This window comes from Rhodamnia argentea, chromosome 9 (genome assembly GCF_020921035.1).
Source record: "Rhodamnia argentea isolate NSW1041297 chromosome 9, ASM2092103v1, whole genome shotgun sequence".
Lineage (NCBI taxonomy): Eukaryota > Viridiplantae > Streptophyta > Magnoliopsida > Myrtales > Myrtaceae > Rhodamnia > Rhodamnia argentea.
The window spans coordinates 5,285,944-5,306,744 of record NC_063158.1 but is presented as its reverse complement, the minus strand read 5'-3'; the positions used below and the strand labels follow the sequence as shown (position 1 = coordinate 5,306,744).

The window sequence follows — 20,801 nt, the reverse complement described above, 5'->3', positions numbered from 1 at the left end:
GGGCAGTAATGTCGACGAAGCATGCCATAAATTAGCCAGCCCCACATCCTCTCATGATTAAGTTCACCCCGGTGTTGTCTTCTTCCTTTGTTTTCGCTCAAGGCCTTCTTCCTTTCTTTTTCACACCTCTTAATTCTAGATTAGCCAGCCCCCCACTCCGTCTATCTAGCGTAAAATGAATGATTTAAAAATTATTTTTTCTCAAAATGATCACTTGCATCGCTTGAAATAATTGACCGCCGAAAAATATTTTCATTAGCAACAACAATTTATGTCTAAATAATTTTGTTGACCACAATAATATTTTTCATTCATTAATTTTTGTAAGCGATACAATCAATCCTCTTTAAAAAAAATATTTTTCAAATGATCCATTTTACGCGAAACAAATGGCTCATTGGTTTCACTCTTTTTACTGAAATGGGTCTATCTCGGACCCACTTTACCCCAAATTCGGGCTTCGTTCATTTTGCGAAAAGTAACTTCCATGAAAATATTTTTTGGATTTTTCGAGCGTTCAATTCACGGAAAATAAATGATTCAAGAAAAATATTTTTCAACCATGCACCTCAAAAGCAGGGAAAGTGATTCCCTTTTTAAGAAGAGGAAAAAAATTTCGCTCTTCTTTCCTTCCTCCACTCCTTTACGTTCATTTTTTATTTTGTACGTTCAAAATTATTATTATTACTATTTTATTTTTTTCTCTTTTCTTTATTTTTTCAATTTATTTTCGCTCTTCTTTCCTTCCACGCTTGCTTGTTGCCAACGACCATGGCAACCAACAAGAAAGAGATGCCGGGGAGTCTCGACCGAACAAGGGAAAAGAAAAAAAAATATTTTTTTGATTTTTTATTAAAAAAATAAAATAAAAAAGAGAAAAATAAAAATTATTAAAAGAGTGCATGGAGGAAAATCAAATCCCACTTGTCATGATGTGCCACTGGAAATATTTTCCAGTTCATTTTTAGATTTACGCTGAACTCCAAAAAATATTGTCATTTTTCCAAAAAAACATAATCTCATTTTCAACGAAACGAACGGAGCTTCAAATGGGCTTTATTTTTGTAATGCATTCAAACCTGCAATGAAAAATTCAGAAAACCTATGAACCATCCGACCCATAAAAAATTAGTGAAAAAGTTCACTTACAATCCATATATTGTATCGTAGTTTCACCACGTGCCAAAATATGGGTAGGTTTTAACTCACCCTAGATCAATTAAGATAAAGCAACGTGCACTCGAAATAATTTATAGAGAATTAATTATATAACAGTCTCTGAATAACTATTACGCTAACAATCTAATTTGGATCACAAAAAATAATTAAAAATTATTATGAAGCTCACGCTTTTAAGAATTTGCGATTAGCAACATATTCTTATTATCACAATCACCGAGACTATTATGTTAACAAAGTCCTAAATTGAGGACAACTGAGCAAAAAGCCTGTTTCATTTCTGGTCGTCGTAATTAAATTTGAGCAAGCTCTATTATTAGTTGGGAAATTTTACATTTGAGGACATGAAACCACCGTCAGACAAGGCACAAACCACAGACGACGGCAGCGATTATGTTTTTTGCTGTGCAGGCTACAAACTGGAGATCGTAGTCACACGATTTACAGATCAAGATCGCCATCGACCTTTACAATTATTCTTGTCAGCTAATATTATTTTTATTATGGAAGATTAAATTCTGCAAAATCTCGGGTCTACCATTCATGGGACGAATTCTCGCTCTGCAATCGATGTCGAATCCGGCTTGTCTTTTTCCAAAATCCGGAAATGGGAAAACATCGGTCGTCTGGCTCAGGGATTCGCGCTAAAAAGCCGCCGCCGCTGCCGGCGACTTCACAGCCTCCTCCGCATCGTCTCCGTCGTCTTCCTCCTCCTCTGATTCCCACAAAAATCGCGCGTACGACCCAAGCACCGTGCTGCAAAATCACCCAAGCGCCCGCGCGCCAACCAAAGTCAGATAGCTAAACGTCGCTGGACGATTCACCATCACGAAAGCAGGAAGAAAGATTCGAGATTTGTCCGTAGGAGTACCTGTCGTCTGGTGATGCGAGAACAGCTTGGTCGAAGTAAGATTTTGCTCTGTCTTCGTCTCTCTGCGTCTCCCAGATCAACTTCCCGTACAGCGACAGCACGTCTCCGTCTCCAGGACTCGCGAGTATCGCTCTCCCATAATACTCCTCGGCTCTCGCTGCGTCTCCCTCCACCTTTTAACAGGAAAGAAGAAGAAAGAACGGAGAGAGAATGATTAGCGATGGTTAGATTTTCAGGATGGAGCTCGAAAGGCGCCAGCGGGAAATGCGAATCGGCGAGATTTTGCAGTTCTCAAGTACCTCGTGCAAGTACTTGCCATAGTTCCTCAGCAACAAACAATCTCCGGGGCTCGACTTCAGCATCTCCTGGTAGTAATCGCCGATCCTCCGCCGGTCGCCGTATCCACCGCCATAACCGCCGTTGCTGCCGGAGCGATCGCAGCCGTCGCCGCCGAAGTCGCCCCCCGCTCCGATCTGGCCGCCGCGGACCCCCGGCTCCTCCAGCGGAATCCCGATCCCCGGCCACACTCCGGAGCGTCCCACGCGATCGGCACCTCCGAGAGTCAACGATCCGCATTCCTCCTCCGGAATCCTCGCCGGAAAGGAGAGAGATCCACCGCCGCTCAGCCTGCTCTGCGGTCCGATCACGTCGCTCTCGGACAGAGCGCGGCGGATTCGAACCCCTTCCGGGGAGTCCCTCCGGCGGTTCATCTCCAGGTGGAGCGAGAACCTCGGCGAGCCGGGGGCGATCTTGTCGCCGGAGAAGATCCCACCGGCGAGCGAGTCTTGGCGGAGCAAGGCGAGGGTCGGCGAGCTCGTGACTATAGCCGCCGGGTACGTGATGGAGCCGGTCCTCAACAGTGCAGCTTCCATGGCTTCGTTCTCTACTCTGGAGTGTGATCTTCTGGAGAGCTTTTGACTGAGACGAGGCTTTTGAATCCGCGTGGGGAAGAGGAGATGGGGCTCGGGGTGGGGCCGCGTACATAAAGGTGGCTGAGAGCCGTGCGATGGGGTGACTGGGTTGACTTGGACGGGGAAGGAGATGGCGACACGTGCGAGGGTGCACGTGAGGGACTTGGCCGAGGCGCTAAGGCATGGGTCTCTCTCGGGCATGGGCAGTCGGCGGCTGGTGGGGCTCGTTAAATTTAATGAGGAGGAGTGGGAGCTGGTCGAACGAGAGTTGGACACGTGTTGAGTGGGATGGCGGGGGAATGTGATGCGACGTGAGGAGCTTCCAATGTCCGGACTCCACGTCAATGCTCGACACGTGATTTCACGTGTGCTCCTCTTTTTCCCTCTTCTTCAGTGCATGCATCCCCCACCAGAAAAAAAGCGTCATTTCCTAGAATCCTACCTTGTTTCGGGCAATGCGGGGACATGAATATTACGTATGATCGAATTTTAGCAAATGTTTGTTTAAAAATATCAAAACAGTTATATATATTATATTGGTGAAGATGGAGATATTTTTCATTAATTTATTATTTTTTTAAAATATAGGCAATTATTTTTAAAAGATAATTTTTAAATTGTTTGTTTTACGCGACCATATTGAGTTGAAACGAAACGAATTGACATAACGGATGTGGTGATATTCGGATCGAGTTCACGAATGGGAAGGTTCTTTTTCTCCCTATCATGAGTGATAGCATCTAAAGGGGGAAAAGTATCCAAAAAGTTATAAACCTATTGCGTTGGCGTCAATTCAATCCTAAACCTTTTTACATTAGTGTCGGTTGAGTCCCAAACATTTTGTATCGATATCAATTTAGTCATAAGACTTTTTTCATTTGTACAAATTGAGTCAATCCGGTCAATTTTGACCCTAAATCGTTGGCGTGGACGTCGATTGTCCTATGTGGCATAGGCGGCGTTGACGTTGACATTTTTTAATATTGTTTCAATAGTTTTTAATAAAATTATATAAGATATTTTAAAATTTTAAAATAATATTAGAAAATATCCATGTCAACTATCGGCCATTCCACGTAGGACAACCGATATTCATGTCATCGATTTTCGTACAAAAATGTTTAAGATGAATTGGCACAAATAGAAAAGATTTATGATTGAATTGACACTAACGTAATAGGTTTAGAACTGTTTTGACACTTTTCCCCATCTAAAGGTCAAGTGACTAGTACTTGGCCCTCAACAATGAAGACTCCCCAATAGAATAAAAAAGGACTTTGAGTAATGCTAAGGACATCAAGACGAGTTCAAATTCGATCAATGCGATGAGGTACAAGTCGATATTCAATAAGTGCATCGTATTCAACAGCTGCAATTTTTTCTTTTGAATGCAATTACTATTCTGAGGCTACGTTTGATTAGACTTTTTCAAAGGAGAAAAATGAGGTGTTTAGTTTAGCTTTTGATTTAGTATTTAGCTAAATGCTGGCCTTGGCAAAGCTAGAAATGCCAGAAGCGATCAATTTTGGCTTTCAGCATTTGTCGAAGGTGGTTTCTAGGGTTAAATGATTTTTTTTCCTTCCAAAACTACCTCACTAGATTGTTTTCATTTTCCGATTTTGCCTGTGCCATTATATTCGAGCTTCTCTACACAAGGTGGTCGACGAGGCCGGATTCGACCATCATGGACCTAATGAGAGGTTGAAGAGGCGCCGGCGAGGTTGTGCAACCCTCATGGAGGTCGCGACCCGGCATGCCCTCACTAGGGTCGTGACCTCAGCAAGGGTTGCCCAAGGTCGCGTGACCTTAGGAGGCCTTCGTCTAGGTCGTGAGGGTTGCCCAAGGTCGGGTGACCTTAGACGATGGCCGCATGTGACAGATGAGGCTTGTGATAGTTTAAGCCATTCGCTGCTGACAAAAAGTTTCAGATTTTTCAATAAAGAAATCTAAAAAATTACAACCAAAGCCCTTTGCAAGAAGAAGATTGCCAAATACTATTTAACCTAAAGTTGCTTTATAAATAAGTTTTTACCGAATGTAATTTAAACTTTCCCCAAGGGCTTTAGACTTTTAGCCTTCACAAAAACTCATTTCCAAAACCGGACCAAACACAACTTAAGAGTCGTTTCTCATGGACAGATCTCTTGATGCTTAATTGGCGAGCAACTAAGTAACACTGATTTGGAAACTTCAACTCATTGTGGTTTCGAAGTGGATAATTCGTTATTTGCACGAAATAAGTGAACTCGTAAATCAAATTGCAATAATGTCTCGCAACACAAGAAATTTCTTTAGTTTTAGTTTAATATTCTTGTAAAAATGGCTTGTCATGCTACGCCACGCGTCAAAAGAAGGCTTGTGCTTGCGCTACCATAGGATGGATAAACCTCATCCAGCCTTAATTATAGTTTAAGTTTTTGGTATTATCCCAACACGAAGCATGCCAAGGCCTTAGCTTTACTTTGCTAGTCACAGACCGAGAGAGAGAAACAATCTTATATCGTACCTGTCTTGTCGTAATACACAAAAAACAATTAATATAATCCATTCTTCCTTATCAAGCAAATCTCCTAATTTTGTCCTATTAGAGCCCGCGCTTCACGTCATTGTTCATAGAAAGATCCCCCACTTCTTTCCAGAGATGAATGGATCGCGGCGAAGGAGGCGTGATCATTAGCATAGACAAGAGTAAAATAAAAGAATTCACTGCAAGTACGAGGGCCAAATGTTTATAAAGTGGGTCATACAGCATTCAGAAACTAACAACAGTTGCATCTAGTTCCTAGTTAATTTGAAGATAGACTACTGGGCAACCTTTACCATGGAATTTGACTACAGTACAAGGAAGCATGAGCCGGCAGCTTTTAGATGATTTGGAAACTTGAGAAGCAAAGATGAACCTTCAACCAAGGACCGAGTTTTGTACGTGCCACAGAGCACTTGAATCACGAAGACGTGATCCACCAGGCTCTCAGTGTAGTTGCACATGAGGAGCCATATGGACCCCTACTGGTAGGAGCACTTGCTTCGCCTCAACAAGACAAACATCAGCAAGAGGAACCAATTAGATGGGTAACTTCTTTGGCTAGACAGAGCAAATCTTATTCATTCTTTTTGGTCCTTGAAGCAGAAGAGTGAGGTCTCAAGTCCTGATTTGAAGTCCTAATTATGAAAAGAAGGGTCTCCAAGAGCATTGCACAGACCAATCCAAGAATTCCACCAGCAGCATTCTGCACATTACAAGTCCATCGTAAGTAGGGTAAGAAAGGAAGAAATTGCATTCTAGAGAAAAGACAGTGACAAGGCAAACTGAGAACTAGGATGCATAAGAATCCATGAGAGTCGTTTTTAAGATACCATTACAGGGCTGTGGCTGAATAACGCTCTGAATGCAGCATATCCAAGCAAATATCCAGTAAACATTGTAACCACGACATGTAAGCCTGCGCAGAGACAAATTACCATGTTTCGGAAAGTTATGTAAGTATTGTGATGCAGATGTGTGGAAACAAACTATACAAACCATGACGCACGTGCACAGGAACAAATAACCGTATTCCTTGTGAATATATTGGCACCCCACCAAGTGGCATTACCGGGTCATAAGGATAAATGTTGAAGTATGTCTCACATTGCTAGACAACGGGTTCTAAATGCTCTTTATATTCATGTGGCTCCCTCTACCTATAAGCTTAAGCTTTTGAATTGGACTTTCTAACATAGTATCAAAGCAAATTTATCCCTTCGGTGAATGTGCGTGGTCAAAATTCCAAGTGAATGTGCGTAGTCAAAATTCCACGCGCCGCTCGTAATCTAGCTTGCACGTGAGAGGGGGAGTTGAAGTATGTCCTACATTGCTTGACAATCCTAAATGCTCTTTATATTCATGTGGTCTCTTTCCACCTATAAGCTCAAGCTTTTGGATTAAACCTTCTACAATAAACACACAACACCCAGGCACATTCCTTACTAGAAAGGAATTGAAAAGACACATTGCTACCAATCAAGAAATGTCATACAGAAAAGAGAATAAGCATAGTTAACAGGAAGCAAGTGAGATGGGGTAGCTATATTTCCTACATCACCGAACTAAACAGCACCGCATATTTGCTCGACAATCCTAAATGCTCTTTATAATCATGTGGTCTCTCTCCACCTATAAGCTCAAATTTTTGGATTGGATTTTCTAACAATAAACACACAACACCCAGGCACATTCCTTACTAGGAAGGAATTGAAAAGACACGTCGCTACCAATCAAGAAATGTCATACAGAAAAGAGAACAAGCATAGTTAACAGGAAGCAAGTGAGATGGGGTAGCTATATTTCCTACATCACCGAACTAAACAGCACCGTATATTTGAGTTTGAGGATTAATCTACTATCCCTCTTCCCCGACCCCATTCATTCAAATAGAGATGCAGAGATGATCATTACCAAACCCGAGTTGATCTTTGTAGGAAGAGAAGGGCTCATTGGTGTCTTTCCTGGGGGTAATGTCTTTCACGAGCTCCTCGTACGCTTTCTTTTCTGCCATCTCGGAAAGCTTCCTCAATCTCACCTTCAACTCTTCACTCTATAATTCAACCAAAAAACAGATCATCACAAAGCAAGCTATGCCCTATCAAACAAGGCAATTTATCAGCTAAACCTTAATTAAGTGCCAACATCCACTTAATAAACCAGCAAAAAATGCTAGAGTTCCTCAAGATTCTCCTATATCAGGTTTTATCGGCATCAGCAATCACAGATATCTTTAAATAGTATCTAATCAAGGTTGCAATTAATATCCTGTACGCTATATAGAGCCATCAACCAGCTAAAGCTTAATTGCAACTACCAATTTCACCCCCAATTCTTCACCCAATCACTCTTTTTGGATCTCCTAGCATGCAATCGCAATCACAAGAAAGATCAACCTCTTCACACAATCACCCAAATTAAGCAGCTAATTTTGATCAAAATTCTAACACCAAGATAGTAAACCACAAGCAAAATGCAAGCTTTCTTCACAGTAATTCGCACTCCTGAACATGCGAAAAGCCTAGCACCATCAATTTCCACATCATCTCACACGTATCAACAGCAATCAAATCAGGAATTAGTACCTTCTCTCTGGGCTTGGGGCTAGTGAAGATGAAGTGGGAACCGGAGAGCAGGCAGGCCCAAGTGGGTCGGGTCTCGGGGCGAGACGCGATCCAGATTTCCCGGAGCGACTTGTAAGGGCAACTGGCTTGTGAAGAGAGATCAGAGGCCAGGTTCCGGAGCTGTTCCGAGAGGTTCAGTTCTTGGGACGCTGACAAGAGGAACCGGCGGATGTGTTCGGTGGCTGAGATGATCAGCCCCGGAGGTAGGTTTGGCGGGTCGACAGCGGAGGACATGGCGGTCATGGTTTTGGATTGAGGGTGGATCGCTGTGAACCGGACCAAGGTGGATCAGCAGCTATGTCACCAGCTGAAAATATCAGGCAGTAATGAAGATATAACACTACACAACTCTCAAATAAACAATAATGTCTCTGAGGCAAGTCATCGAACAGGTGGCGAACGCGAAATTCGAGAGGTTCAGTAGACAGATCATTCAATGAATCGGCGGACAATATGACGTGACATGGTCATGTAGATGCTAGCAGAGGCAAACCAACAAGTTCCAAGGCAAACCAAGAACAATCGAACGTCAAAGCACTCTCAACCAGAGAGAAACAGAAGAGCGATTGAACAAGATGACATGAGAACTCCTGCGGGGTTTGATAAATGACTAACTGAACGTCATTCGAGCCTAGGATGATTACCTGGATCGACTACAATGATGCGCAACTTGAATCGCAGACCCGGAAGCGCAGTAACGGAGGAGAAGGCACTGGAAATGACGCCGATCGGAGGTAGGATGGTCGAAGTGGGGAGGGAGCGAAGGATTTTCGCCGGAGGAGATGCGTGAACTTCAGACTCGAGAGGATCAGAGGAAGAAGACTTGAGGCCGGGGCCGGGCTGCTTCTACTATTCTAATTGTAGGCTTAACGGGCCTTCTCCTCACTCTCAAAAGTCCTAAAACTTATCCATATATATAATTAAATCCTAAAATTTTCAAAAAATATAATCAAGCCCTAAAACTTATCATATTAATCCAATCAATTCCTTCTACCGATTACATTTTTTGAAAATTTTAGAACTCGATTGCACTTTCGTGATAAATTTTAGGACTTAATTAAGTTTTATTGAAAGTTTTAAGACTCATTTATACTTTCATAATAAATTTTAGGACTACCAGTGCATTTACTTCTTTTTTTTCTTTTCTTATGAAAGCTACTCGTTTCAAATGAACTCGATTATCTTTTTAATAAATAATCTAAGAGAACACAATGAGAATTAATATGATTATTCGACGGACCATCTCTTATGTGCACAATCGATGGAAAAATCGCGTGTGGACTAAAGTTTCTCAATTCTAGAGTCCAAATTATACTCGACGATCGGAATTCATCAAGCCGAGCCGGTTGGTTTCTCGTTTCTCTTTTTGTTTTTTTCAATGAACCCCCTTTTTTTCTCTCCCTCAAGGAGAATGACGTCGCGGGACATTATGGCCAAACACACAAATCGAGATTTTCTAACAAGATCACGATGGCTTTTTTAGAATGATTGTTCAAATGACAAACATCCCATCGCCTGCCCCCACGACCATGTCCGATTCGATCGATCTGTCGATCAATTTGGCTCGTGCTACGGTGCCAGCGCCGTGCGGGGGCACGAGAATCGTCCGTCCGTCGGTCCGTCGCGAACTTAGTCTTAAGTGAGGGGGTTGATTCGATACCAACACGAGACGCATCGGTTGTGGCTTAGTAAATCTTGGCAGGCACTCCACAAAAAAGAGAACCAAAACTTTTCACCAGCGGACTCGCTCAATTGCTATGATCATTCTCTGCCATGGACATCAAACCAACCTCCACCACGTCAACTCCACCAAATTAAGCAAATCCAATCTCTCTCTTCTCTCCCTCTTTTCTCTCGTCCTAACTTCCCCGCCTTAAACAGCTGCCCCACAACAGTCGGCGAAGTGTAGAAAACTCGCCGAACGGACGACCCCCTTCCCTCCTCTCTTCCTTCTCGTCCTCTCTCGTCCCATGCGAAGAGCCGAGGCCGGAACCAACCCATCTCCGGCCGAACACCGCCCTTCCTGGCAATGTCGGGTTCGCCCCCTTCCCTAGAGACCTCCTACGCATCCCCTCCCGTCACCATCATCCTCACCGTCGTCCTCCTCGTCTTCTTCTTCGTCGGCTTCTTCTCCATCTTCTTCTGCAGGTGCTTCTTCGAGAACTTGCTCAGCCCCTGGAACCTGAGGCAGAGCCCCTCCGCCAACCAGATGGGCGGCGGCACGGCCAGGGCCGGCGACGGCCTCGACCCGTCCCTCGTTCAGGCCTTCCCCACCTTGGTGTACTCCACCATCAAGGACTTCCGGAAGGAGAAGTACGGCTTGGAGTGCGCCATTTGTCTGGCCGAGTTCGAGGACGACAGCGTCCTCCGCCTCCTCACGGTTTGCTACCACGTGTTTCATCAAGAGTGCATCGATCTTTGGCTCACCTCCCACAAGACGTGTCCCGTCTGCCGGGGGAACCTTGACTTGCCCCTGAGCAAGTTGTCGGAAATGCGTCCTGTGGTCTCGCTTCCTCGCGAAAGTACCATGGGAAGCATCCACGAAAATGAGGAGGCTTCTTTCCAGGGCGCGGTCAGCATCGATATTAAGGAAGGCGGGGACGAGGAATGCAGAGGAGGGAGTATCGATCCGGTCGTCCTTACAGGACAAGACCATTGCAGGACGGAGAAGTTCCTGCGGTCCCACTCGACCGGGCATTCGATAGGTAGGAAAAAAGTAGACGAGGACAAGTACATGTTGAAGTTGCAGGACCACGTGAAGGTCCACATTAGCAGGGGACACACCGGAAGCTGCATAACTTTCGGGGAATTCTCCGATCACGAAGACATGATGAGCAATGGTGGATCTGATCACGTGCCGGGCCACTTGATGCACCAGCAGCAAGAATGAAAAGTTTTTGGTTTCCAATCATAGAGTGTTTTTTCCTGCCTCATTTCCCTAGTGGAATTATTGAAGGCCGAGTGACACGGATTTCTCAAGCATCTTGCCTGTTTTGATTAGGAATAGGAAGATAGTACAGAACTACAGATAAATGTTGCGAAACGGAAACACATAGCAGTAGATCATCCTGAAGAGCTTCTTCATTGGGTTGGAGAAGCTTTTCAAGAGTTTAGCCTCGGATGAAGCAGTGGCAATGTCTGATCCTGACCCAAAGCTCGTTAATGGGGAAAATATTGGCAACACATGGGTTTGTGCTCTGTACGATAGTTCTTGCTTGACAGTTCATCAGATTGATATGGGAAAAGGAAAACATACAGACAGTTTATCCTAGGAAGAATTCACAAGACTAGGATTCTGTGCCTGTACATGTGCATGTACTGTTGCTGCTTATCTCTATCGTATGGAAGTTGAATTATCTGAATGTCTAGGGTTTTTTGCGGCGCCGCCTGTCTCTTTCTCGGCAAAAGAATGATAAGAACTGTTGCAATGGCTACAGAAAGATGACTTAAACCTTCCTCTCTCAAAAACTAAACAATGAAATGATCATGAATCTCTAATCTGTATAAGTACATTGGTTCATCAACAAAGTCGGCCGAATTTAAGTTATCCAATGCAGTTCGTCATCAAGATATCGTGTGCATCTGCCGACTAATCCAGGTACTAGAAAATGCGAATCACCTGAAAGATCATGATAGGGAGTAAAATAAATAGAGCATCAAAGTAGGTTTCTTATAGAGGCACATCCTCTCTCCCTCAAAATTTCTTTCTTCAGTCAGATCTCCAAACTTATGCTTGACCAGGTGAAATGAATTAACACAATGTCATGACCATTGAAATTTTACTTTGGGCAGCACAGACCTAATCGACGACTTACGTAGACTCTGTCTTAAGATGATGGTCAATTAGGAATGGTTGCAGATTTTACATTTCCTTGCCTGCTCAGCAGCAATCTCCCGCTTGAAAACGATCTTTTCATTGACGCCGGACCTATCAGACAATCCAAAAGCTTTCTAGTTCGGCCAGACCTGCTTAACTCTCCTAATGAAGGCTCCGATGATCCTGCCTCGCTGAAGAATTTTTCAACAGGAAGGCCTTCTTCTTCTGGGTGATGAATCACATCAGCAATCGTGACCTGTGTCTGACATGAATGATCCATCGAAACAGATCTAGTCATACGTCGGACACCTTCATCACCTATCTCAATTACAGTGTGCCTGTTCTCCCAGCACCCCAGGTCACTAAAAACTCGAAAGGGTCTCTTACGAGTTGCAGGATTTGCGCTCACTATTTCCTCTTCCTTTTCAAGCCTTCCTGAATTTTGTGCGTCAGCTGAACTTTCATTTACCTGTTGGCTTCCCGCCGAAGAACGGTTACCGTCACCCAGATAACTTTCAGCTGCCAAAGAAGGTAATTGAAACGGTGAAGCACTGACAAAAACAATGTCAGAACGACACAGGGGGCAAGAAGAGTGGGATTTGAGCCATGTATCGATACACGGGATGTGAAAAGCGTGTGTGCATTTGGGCAGAAGCCTTACGCTTTCGTCCTCGTCAAACTCGCTGAGACAAACCGAGCAAGTCCCTTCGATCAACCCAACACCTTTCCTGTACTTGCACACCGTGATCGACTTGATCACCGCTTCGTCCAATCCAATTGTCTCAATCTGCCACGGCTCATGGACCGCGGGGTCGTGATCATCTTCCAACTGTGCATTGGGCTCTTGGTCCTCTCTCCTCCTATTCTCAGTGTTGCCACAGTACTTCGAAATCAAGGCATAGTAACTCACGAGCAGGAAAGCGCTCGCGAAGATGCCTATTACCGCAATCACAAGAGGGGAGAGTCTAAGACCGGAGCTTCCACCCGAGAAATCGAGCGGCGGTGGTGGCGGCGGGAGGACCATATAACACCACTGTGGACAGTATAAGCTGCAAAACCCCTGTGAACAGTCTCTTGTGTTTGTGTTTGTGTATGTGAATGGTACCCAAGTTTTCGGGTTTCCCACAGACCCCATAAGAAGCTAAAGAGATTCTGATATATGTCTCAACTCTAGATGACGCTTCTAATCCTGAAAAAATGAAGACTTGGGAACATCAGGAGAGCTTCTGCACGTTGAGGGCACTGCAAATTCAAGAAACGTTCTTCACACTTGACATTCAAAATGGGATTTGAAGATAAAAGTTGATGGAGAAAAGCTTACCTGAGAAGTGGGTGTGGATTGGAAGGCTTTCTGATGGTGGGTTCTTGATCAGAAACCGGACAGAAGCTGCAAAAACACAAAATTCCTGATTTGGCTTATGACAGAAGCTGTGTAGGCTAAGGCAGGCAAGAATGGGCAAGTACAGGGCAAGATTATATGTGGAGGAACGAAACTTTGTCCGCAGAGACAGCCAAAAAAAAAAAGTTAGAAGGTGGTGTTGAAAAAGGAGACAAATAGGGAGAGGCGTGGAAAGCAGTGAAAAACATGGTGAGGGTTCACTCCATTGATGCTTTTTCTTTTCTTGTTCAACCTCAAGTCCCTTCTGCTTGAGCTTTTATTTTCTTTTGTTTTTTTGTCTTTTCTTCCTGAGCATATTTGGTTTTTGGTTGACTGAAAGCGGTTGATGGTTTTAAGGTTTTTATTGAAGCAATCAATGCTTTTCGTATGTGCTTGTCCGAAGCCAGCTGAAACCTTGTATGTGATTATGAAATTTAACTCCCAGCATCGATTGATAGAGATAAGGCTTAAACGTGTACCATGATTGACAATCTTGCTCTGGTTGATAAGTATTAAGTAGGGTCGTCAAGTTAGTTGTACCAGCCGAAAGGTGAGTGCAAGCAAGCATCGGGATTCTTGCTCAAGGCTCTCTGGAAATGAATATAGAACTACTCTGATCTTAAGAGGTTCCATCTCCTGTCTCTGTGCATTTAAGGGTGTGGCTTCGTTCGCTTAAGACAAAGGATGTTCGGTCTGGGAGAAGCACAAAGATTTACAATGGGAGCAATGTCGCATGAATGTCCTGTCCGAGCAATGACATTGTATGACCTCACATGAGACTCGTCATATTCGAAGTTGTTAGATGTATTGGGCTCGCATTGCACCGAACGATGACGATCGAATATAACCGGCTCCAATACGCCGGTATTCTTACACAAACTTGCGAAAGGCAACAAGGCTTATCCTAATGATTGATAACCTCATTCCCTAACTCCAAGATTCGGCTTTTGAGACCAGGTCTAAGCAATTTGTTGAAGCCAGGTTAGCTCAATTTGCAGACAAATATCAAACTTGAAATTGACAAAAGCCACAGGAAAAAAGGCAGAACATTTCTTGACTATTAAGGCCACCTAGAGCCTTTTTAGCAAGAAAAATCACCAGAGGGCAGACAACGTATTGGCAAGCAAAGAAAAAGTTTTGGTCAGAGCAAATCAAAGTGGCGTGTCAAATAAAGGGAAAAAACACTCTTCAATAATCAGTCAACAGCAAGCTTGCTAAAGTCATGGGTGCAGTCACCACATTACTTTTTCGGTTCTCCAAGAAATGGAAAACCCTTAAAAATTGTGCTCTTTTTATTTGCCTCCTGGGAATCCTAGTTGAAGATTGAGAAGCAGAGCAACTATGCTCACCCTTTTGCAGAAGTACATTCAAATCCCAATGCCTGACAGAAGCTCCTGCTCAGAGGAAAAATATCAAGAAGTGAACATTCACTTTGATTCCCTGATGCCTATGGATTTTCATAGCTCCACGCTCCATCAAGGATTCGAAAGTTCTCAATGCTTTTTCTATTTTCCGGAACGAATAAGACCAGTGCACAATTTTTCGCATCCACAAGGAGCGGTGAAAGAAGAAGACATCTGTGTATTGATCAAGTGGTGACAATATGGTTTGCTGCGATTGCGACCATGACATAAGAGATACATCCTCAGTTCACAACCTAAAAGCAAACCAACATATCTGTATATGTGAATTCAAGTCTCTCCACACACAATGAAATTAACATATGGCAACAAGAAACCAGTGTTCACCAAACAACTAAAACCATTAATAGTACAAGACAATTGATGAACTTGAACAGATGCTGCCAATGAGGCGTCGGACAAGTTGGTGAAACGCCTAGGCCTTAGATAGTTAAAATGTTGAGGTTCTAGGTTCGACTCCCAACGACCACGTCTTGGGAGACTTACCTAGTGATATTGGCAAAAACTCCCACCACCTTGAGGAATAGTCCATTGCACGTGAGAAACCTCGGTTATAAAAAAAAAAAAAAAACCTAAACAGATGCCAAATAAGTACTGCAATTCAACCATTCAACTTCTGCCCCACATAATTGTCTATTTCAGTGGCAATGTAATCTTATTCTTGTAATCCGAAATGAACATTGATTCTTTGATGCGATTGCCGGAGAATTGAGACAAATTTGCCCAACAAAATTTTCCTAGAGGAATTTCTTAATTTTTCTGAAGGAAAATAAGTTGCACGCAAGTAATCGTTGCAAGTTTAAAACATACAAGCAAAGATGATTCCATTAGAATGTTAAAATTGCGGACAAATCTACAATCTGACTAAAAAGATAGCCAGGTTTCGGCATACGGGGTATCCTTACATCTAAGAACCAAAATTCATGTGATTTACAGACGAGTTCACTCTAAACTAGGGCAAGTTGCACTGCCCTGATCCCAGCTTAAGTTGTTAAAGTAAGCGGAACATACATATATAAAGAATCACAACTTCTCTAAGCAACATTTCCATACAAAAAATGATGAGTCTATAAAACGCACAAAGCAAGGAAATTCTGTGCTGTTTTCGCAAGAGATGTAAATAAAACGATGCTTGCACGTTAATACTCTTGATTTTTGAACTTCAGATCCGCAAAGCAGGTCATGAGTTGTCAGGCTGACCCTCGGAAGTTCCCTCCCCTTCATTTCCACTTTCAGATTCGGCAGGATTCCTTTCGCTAAATTTTAGACGAAGTGGACGACCCATCAATTCCTGCCAGAGGAATCAATTCATATCGTGAGTCCCAATCAAAAGAACAGAAAACAGCTAACATTACTAAGTAAGCTGAATACCATCGTCTATGTACACCAGAATCTTTACATACTATTCACTTGTTCAGAGGCCTATGACTATATGAGCAAGCACCGAGCTAATCTGGCAGGACAATGGCTAAAGCAACAGGCGTGATCTATCATACAAAGAGTTCATAAAACAAAATATGCAGAAGAGACAAAAAATGGCTCATTTTTCTATTTTCTATCTCCATCAAGACTGGAAGGACACAAAATCCAGATACACTTGTCTTTCAGTTACTCAGTTAAATACTCTTCAATTTTAAAAATCATCCAGAGTCCAATATTAAGACACTTCTATCATCCACAGTTCACTGGCCTTAATTACGAACACAAAAAAATGATTATAAACCTCGTGGTACGCTTATGAGTTGTTTTCACATGTAATAGAGCAGGTAATGTCCTCAGGAAAGAATGCACTTAAATGTCTACTCTACTTTCCTATGATAACTCTGTATATTTACTTGATATTCCATTTCAGGCCAAGTTGACGCACAAATTTGAGGAGAATATGTTTCTGGTCATGAGTAGATAATTTACCAGCAAGGCAGTTACATATATCTAATTAGTTACTTACAGAATGCACTTAAATGACAAGTCATGGAACAATGATTGCTATGAAGTAGCTCCAATGAATATCATGCCCAAGTGAACCAGTTGATGCTGTAATGTAATGCACAATTCACGCACAGACAACAATTAGCAAACCATAAGTGACTATTGAAACTATTCATATAGTTTTGCTCAGGCATTACCTTTCCATCCAATGCAGAAATTGCTGCCTCCGCTTCCTCCCTCGTGGCAAACGACACAAATCCGTACCCGGCAGATCTACCGGAAGGGCTTTCGAAAACCACTCTACTCGACACAGGTTTAAAGTTCTCTGAAAAAAATTCTCGAAGATGGGTCGATCTAACTTTCCAAGCTAGATTAGACACATAAAGCTTGTGACGAGTCTCCTTAGCGGGGGGAGCGGAAGGGGGAGGTGGAGGAGGAGGTCTCCTAAATCTCTTTGCAAACTCTACTCTGATAATCCTCCCAGAGACTTCCTGTATCAATACATCCAATATAAGGAAGTAAACTTACGGTGTGCGAAACTAAATTTAAAAGGAGGCAACTTTTTTTCACGAGGTGACTAATCAGTTTGCAACCATCTGACTTTAAGATCAGCGCAAATTATAGTTGAACACAACACAAGTAGTGCAAATTATAACTGAAAACAAGCTCATAATGATGACTGGGTCACCTCAACACAACAAGACTATTGCACATTGTAGAAAAAACATGATCCGCATCCATTGTCTTCAAGGAAACTCCGCAACCACGCATTGATCTTCTCAATTCAAAGCCATTTCTCGGATTTCACAGACAAAATTACTAAGAGGAGTATGAGAGCATATACAAAGAGAAGCCTAAAAAATGAGAGGAATCGCAACATGGTCAAGTTAAAGACCAAAAATGTCGCAACAACTCACAAATGAATCGAATTTGTCAACGACAGCCTGAGCTTCTTCCCCTGAAGACATTGTCACAAAAGCATAGCCTCTGCTTTTCCCATCCTTCTGCTTTATAATCTGTAACGCAGACCTACTACAGTTCAGTTTCAAACTGAAAGAAGAAAAACAAGGACAAAGTCCACAAAAAGAAAGAGATGACAGCGAAATGAAAAGGAAAAAAAAAAAAAAAGAGGCAAAAACCTCGACGTCTTTGGCAGTGCCACACTGGCCAAACAGTTTCTTGATGTCGTCGACGGAGAGAGACCAGGGCAAATTGACCACGTAAAGCTTCTTCTTTATGTTCTGCTCCCGGGTATTCTCGTCGGCCTCGGTCTCCGCGGTTATTTCTTGGACCGCGAAGCACAGGTCGAGGCATGGTTTACCGGTTCGCTTGTCGTGAGGTACGTGAAGAAGCCGAGCACAAGGCGAACTCGACGAGGGTGAAGGTGAAGTCGCGGGAGAAAACTGAAGCTTGAGGGAGGTCGGTGGTTTGGTGGGTGCAGGGGAGCGAGAGTGGAGAGGAGATGATGGTCCCGAGAAGATGGAGAGCGCGGTTTCGAGGGTCGCCATTGCCAACGGTTTCGAGAGAAGAAAGAGGATAAGAAGTGGGCTGAGAGATATTTGCGGGTGAAAGCCGAGTCATCGTCGGCGGCGAGTCGATTCGTTCACTGGTTTATTTCTGCGGGTCGGAACGCCGTGGATCCGTCCTGTTGGCGGGCCCCATTTCAGACTGTCGCTCCGATCCGAATCCGATTGAACGCACGTGTGGTATGACCCGAATCCGTCTTTTAAGTCGGGACGGATCTTAAACGGAAAGTATTACATTGGAGGTACGGGAAACATTATAACTTGTGGAATCAGGCCTCTCAATAATTTCTCTTTTGGCAATTGGGTCTGGGGAGAGAGAGAAAGAGACCCAATCGAGATCGTGACATGTAAGATGACAGGTCGACAATCAATCGTCATATCAAAATTTCCATTCTTGAATTTAACTGCAAGACCATTTAAGGTTATGATTGCACATAAAAAAAGATAAGTGGTATGATCGTCCGTATATTTTGAAATAATTGAGAAATCTCTGGTACCTCTGTTTAGGATCCTTAGTATGTGAAAGCTCTAAATCTAGCAGAATTGTACTTTTTTTGGTACTTTGAATAAATGAATATGTTAATACCAACGTAAATTTACGTAAAACCATCACCTAAATGACCCGTGCGTGTGAGAAGAATAATGGCATTTAGTATTTTTATCAACATTCAACAGTACGAGGCTGTCTAATGGCTTCTGCTTAGAGAACACAAAATGCACAAATTCAGAGTCAGTGATTTTGGGCCGAATCCAATTTTTGAAAAGAGCACCTTGAATTTGGACCGTAAACAAGTGCAAAAAGCCCATTGAAACTCCCTTTAACATGGGCTAAAACCCAACATGAGTGATGTTTCTTGAGGCCCATAATGAGAAAATCCTCAAGTTGTGGAAGTAGAAAGAGCACGCAAGCTAAAGAAACAAAAGGGGGCGAAAACAGGATATGACAGCATTTTGTGTTCGCACAGCAGAAGTTCGATATCTTCATCAGGAAAAATTGCTAAAAAAGAGCCCAAGTCCAAGCCCCGTCAATATATCCAGTTGGATCCACATTCACCCAAAAACTTAAGTTAATGAGTTATGTGCTAACTTAGATATATTAGCTGATCCACACCACATTAATTCTCCAACGAGAGACTTCTCTAACACAATTCACACGTACATTCCAACATTTTGTAACTAATATGGAGGTCATACTTTTTTGTAATAATCCCGAGAAAATTACAAGGCACGCATTTGAGAAAGTGTCTTGAGAACAACCGATGTCCTACGTTCAGGCATCGAGGACTAGGAATTGGGTCGGCCGCCGAGGTCTCTATCCAAACCGTTGGGGTTTACTAGTAATTTGGAAATTAACTTCAAATTCTAAGTTTAATCATGGATTCTTTTCATCGATTGTGAAAAGAATTTTCAGCGACTCGTCCTTCTAACCGATCCAAAGGTCCGAAAAATGAGGAAGATATTTTTTCGATAGTAAATTTATCGCGAAACAAACACAGGCTAAGTGTAATATGGGAAGGACTAGAGAAGATCCATGATGATCTGGGGGACTGTCAACTACAAGACAGACCCGCCAAATCATATTCAGAGTTGGCGGGAGCAATAAATTCTCTCGGGCCGAGGTCTTCAGTTCGAATTCCGTGCTTAGCATGTCAAAATGTCTTTTCTTACGCGAAGGACTCGACAGTCCATGATGTACCAGAATTGATTGCGTACTGAACCAAGTTGCTCTTCAATCGTCGTCGTCAACAGCATGCGGAGGCTGGAAATTGACTGCTGGATCGATGCGCCTCACAGGATCGATAAGCTCGAAGTACGTCTGCCGGATCAATACAGGCATGACTGATGCCGACTCCCAACTTAATCACCCGTGTCGACACGCCCTTAGGTTACAACTCGCCTTACCGTAAACGACCTAATCACGGCTCAAAAAACAGAACCGTCGTTCTAAAGATCGCGGTGGATCATATCGGATTCGTCAATCGATTTTGTCCATCGCAGCTTCCGAAGAATATATCGACGCGGAGCTCCTCGTTTTTTGCCTTTCGGTTTGTCCGAGCAAGCGCTTTTGTTTTCTGGTTAAGCATAACACGCAAAATCCCCGAAAGTCCCATTTGTTCATGTCCTTCTACTGCATAACTGCCCCTTACATTTGCATTCATTGATTGTGCAAGTGGTCCAAGGCCATCTTTGCTGGTATGAATAAGGCTAAAAATGATGGAAACTTTTAATTTGTTTAATTTGTTCCATAGACTTTCAGTATATATTTAGTGTAATATCTGAACCATATGAACATGTTCAGTATTATCCTTCCATCAATTCAAGATCGGGAACTAAATTGAACACATACCAAAAGTTCAAGAACCGCATTGAACAGATCAAAAGCTCGTGGATAAAATCAAACAAGTTATAAATCCAAGGACTGCAATGCACATCGGGGCAAAGTTCAAGGACCATTTCCGTCATTTTCCATTTTTGCGATCATAATCTTGGTTACATGCCTCTTAGGTTCCAATCATGTGGGTATTCACAATGTGGCATCAACCGTCCTACATCGATTCATTGGTTTTGACTTTTTCCGGAGAGTTTTGGACTTGACTTTTTGGACCTTGTTCGGAATTATT

General features: G+C 43.0%; 5 protein-coding genes across 8 annotated transcripts; 1 reads left to right on the top strand and 4 right to left on the bottom strand.

Annotated features, from left to right (window-relative positions):
* Nucleotides 1-1,469: 1,469 nt before the first annotated feature.
* Nucleotides 1,470-3,024, bottom strand: LOC115737007. Its single transcript, XM_030668950.2, has 3 exons — nt 2,350-3,024; nt 2,051-2,223; nt 1,470-1,935 (listed from the first exon to the last, which is right to left on the bottom strand). The coding sequence occupies exons 1-3, from the start codon at nt 2,920-2,922 to the stop codon at nt 1,824-1,826; spliced, it is 858 nt and encodes a 285-aa protein (XP_030524810.1). The 5' UTR covers nt 2,923-3,024; the 3' UTR covers nt 1,470-1,823.
* Nucleotides 3,025-5,650: 2,626 nt separating this feature from the next.
* LOC115737100 lies at nt 5,651-8,945 on the bottom strand. 2 transcript variants are annotated; one of them, XM_048285615.1, is made up of 5 exons: nt 8,754-8,945; nt 8,071-8,375; nt 7,400-7,538; nt 6,319-6,404; nt 5,651-6,191 (listed from the first exon to the last, which is right to left on the bottom strand). In XM_048285615.1, the coding sequence occupies exons 2-5, from the start codon at nt 8,350-8,352 to the stop codon at nt 6,063-6,065; spliced, it is 636 nt and encodes a 211-aa protein (XP_048141572.1). In that variant the 5' UTR covers nt 8,353-8,375; nt 8,754-8,945; the 3' UTR covers nt 5,651-6,062. The 2 variants fall into 2 exon arrangements, with proteins under 2 accessions (XP_048141572.1, XP_030524937.1); XM_030669077.2 differs by having other exon boundaries at nt 8,071-8,416; nt 8,754-8,944.
* A 1,079-nt stretch (nt 8,946-10,024) lies between these two features.
* LOC115737108 (RING-H2 finger protein ATL29-like) lies at nt 10,025-11,499 on the top strand. The gene has a single exon (XM_030669083.2). It carries the CDS (start codon nt 10,139-10,141, stop codon nt 10,997-10,999), a length of 861 nt encoding a protein of 286 aa, XP_030524943.1. The 5' UTR covers nt 10,025-10,138; the 3' UTR covers nt 11,000-11,499.
* Nucleotides 11,500-11,679: 180 nt separating this feature from the next.
* On the bottom strand, nt 11,680-13,526 carry LOC115737106 (RING-H2 finger protein ATL51-like). Of its 2 annotated transcripts, none has more exons than XM_030669082.2 (2): nt 13,248-13,526; nt 11,680-13,168 (listed from the first exon to the last, which is right to left on the bottom strand). In XM_030669082.2, the coding sequence occupies exon 2, from the start codon at nt 13,059-13,061 to the stop codon at nt 11,949-11,951; it is 1,113 nt and encodes a 370-aa protein (XP_030524942.1). In that variant the 5' UTR covers nt 13,062-13,168; nt 13,248-13,526; the 3' UTR covers nt 11,680-11,948. The 2 variants fall into 2 exon arrangements, with proteins under 2 accessions (XP_030524942.1, XP_030524941.1); XM_030669081.2 differs by having other exon boundaries at nt 11,680-13,115.
* Nucleotides 13,527-15,537: 2,011 nt separating this feature from the next.
* LOC115736879 (29 kDa ribonucleoprotein A, chloroplastic) lies at nt 15,538-18,298 on the bottom strand. 2 transcript variants are annotated; one of them, XM_030668747.2, is made up of 4 exons: nt 17,794-18,284; nt 17,572-17,670; nt 16,852-17,145; nt 15,538-16,016 (listed from the first exon to the last, which is right to left on the bottom strand). In XM_030668747.2, exons 1-4 carry the CDS (start codon nt 18,160-18,162, stop codon nt 15,906-15,908), a joined length of 873 nt encoding a protein of 290 aa, XP_030524607.1. In that variant the 5' UTR covers nt 18,163-18,284; the 3' UTR covers nt 15,538-15,905. The 2 variants fall into 2 exon arrangements, with proteins under 2 accessions (XP_030524607.1, XP_048141772.1); XM_048285815.1 differs by lacking the exon at nt 17,572-17,670 and having other exon boundaries at nt 17,794-18,298.
* Between the last annotated feature and the right edge of the window lie 2,503 nt (nt 18,299-20,801).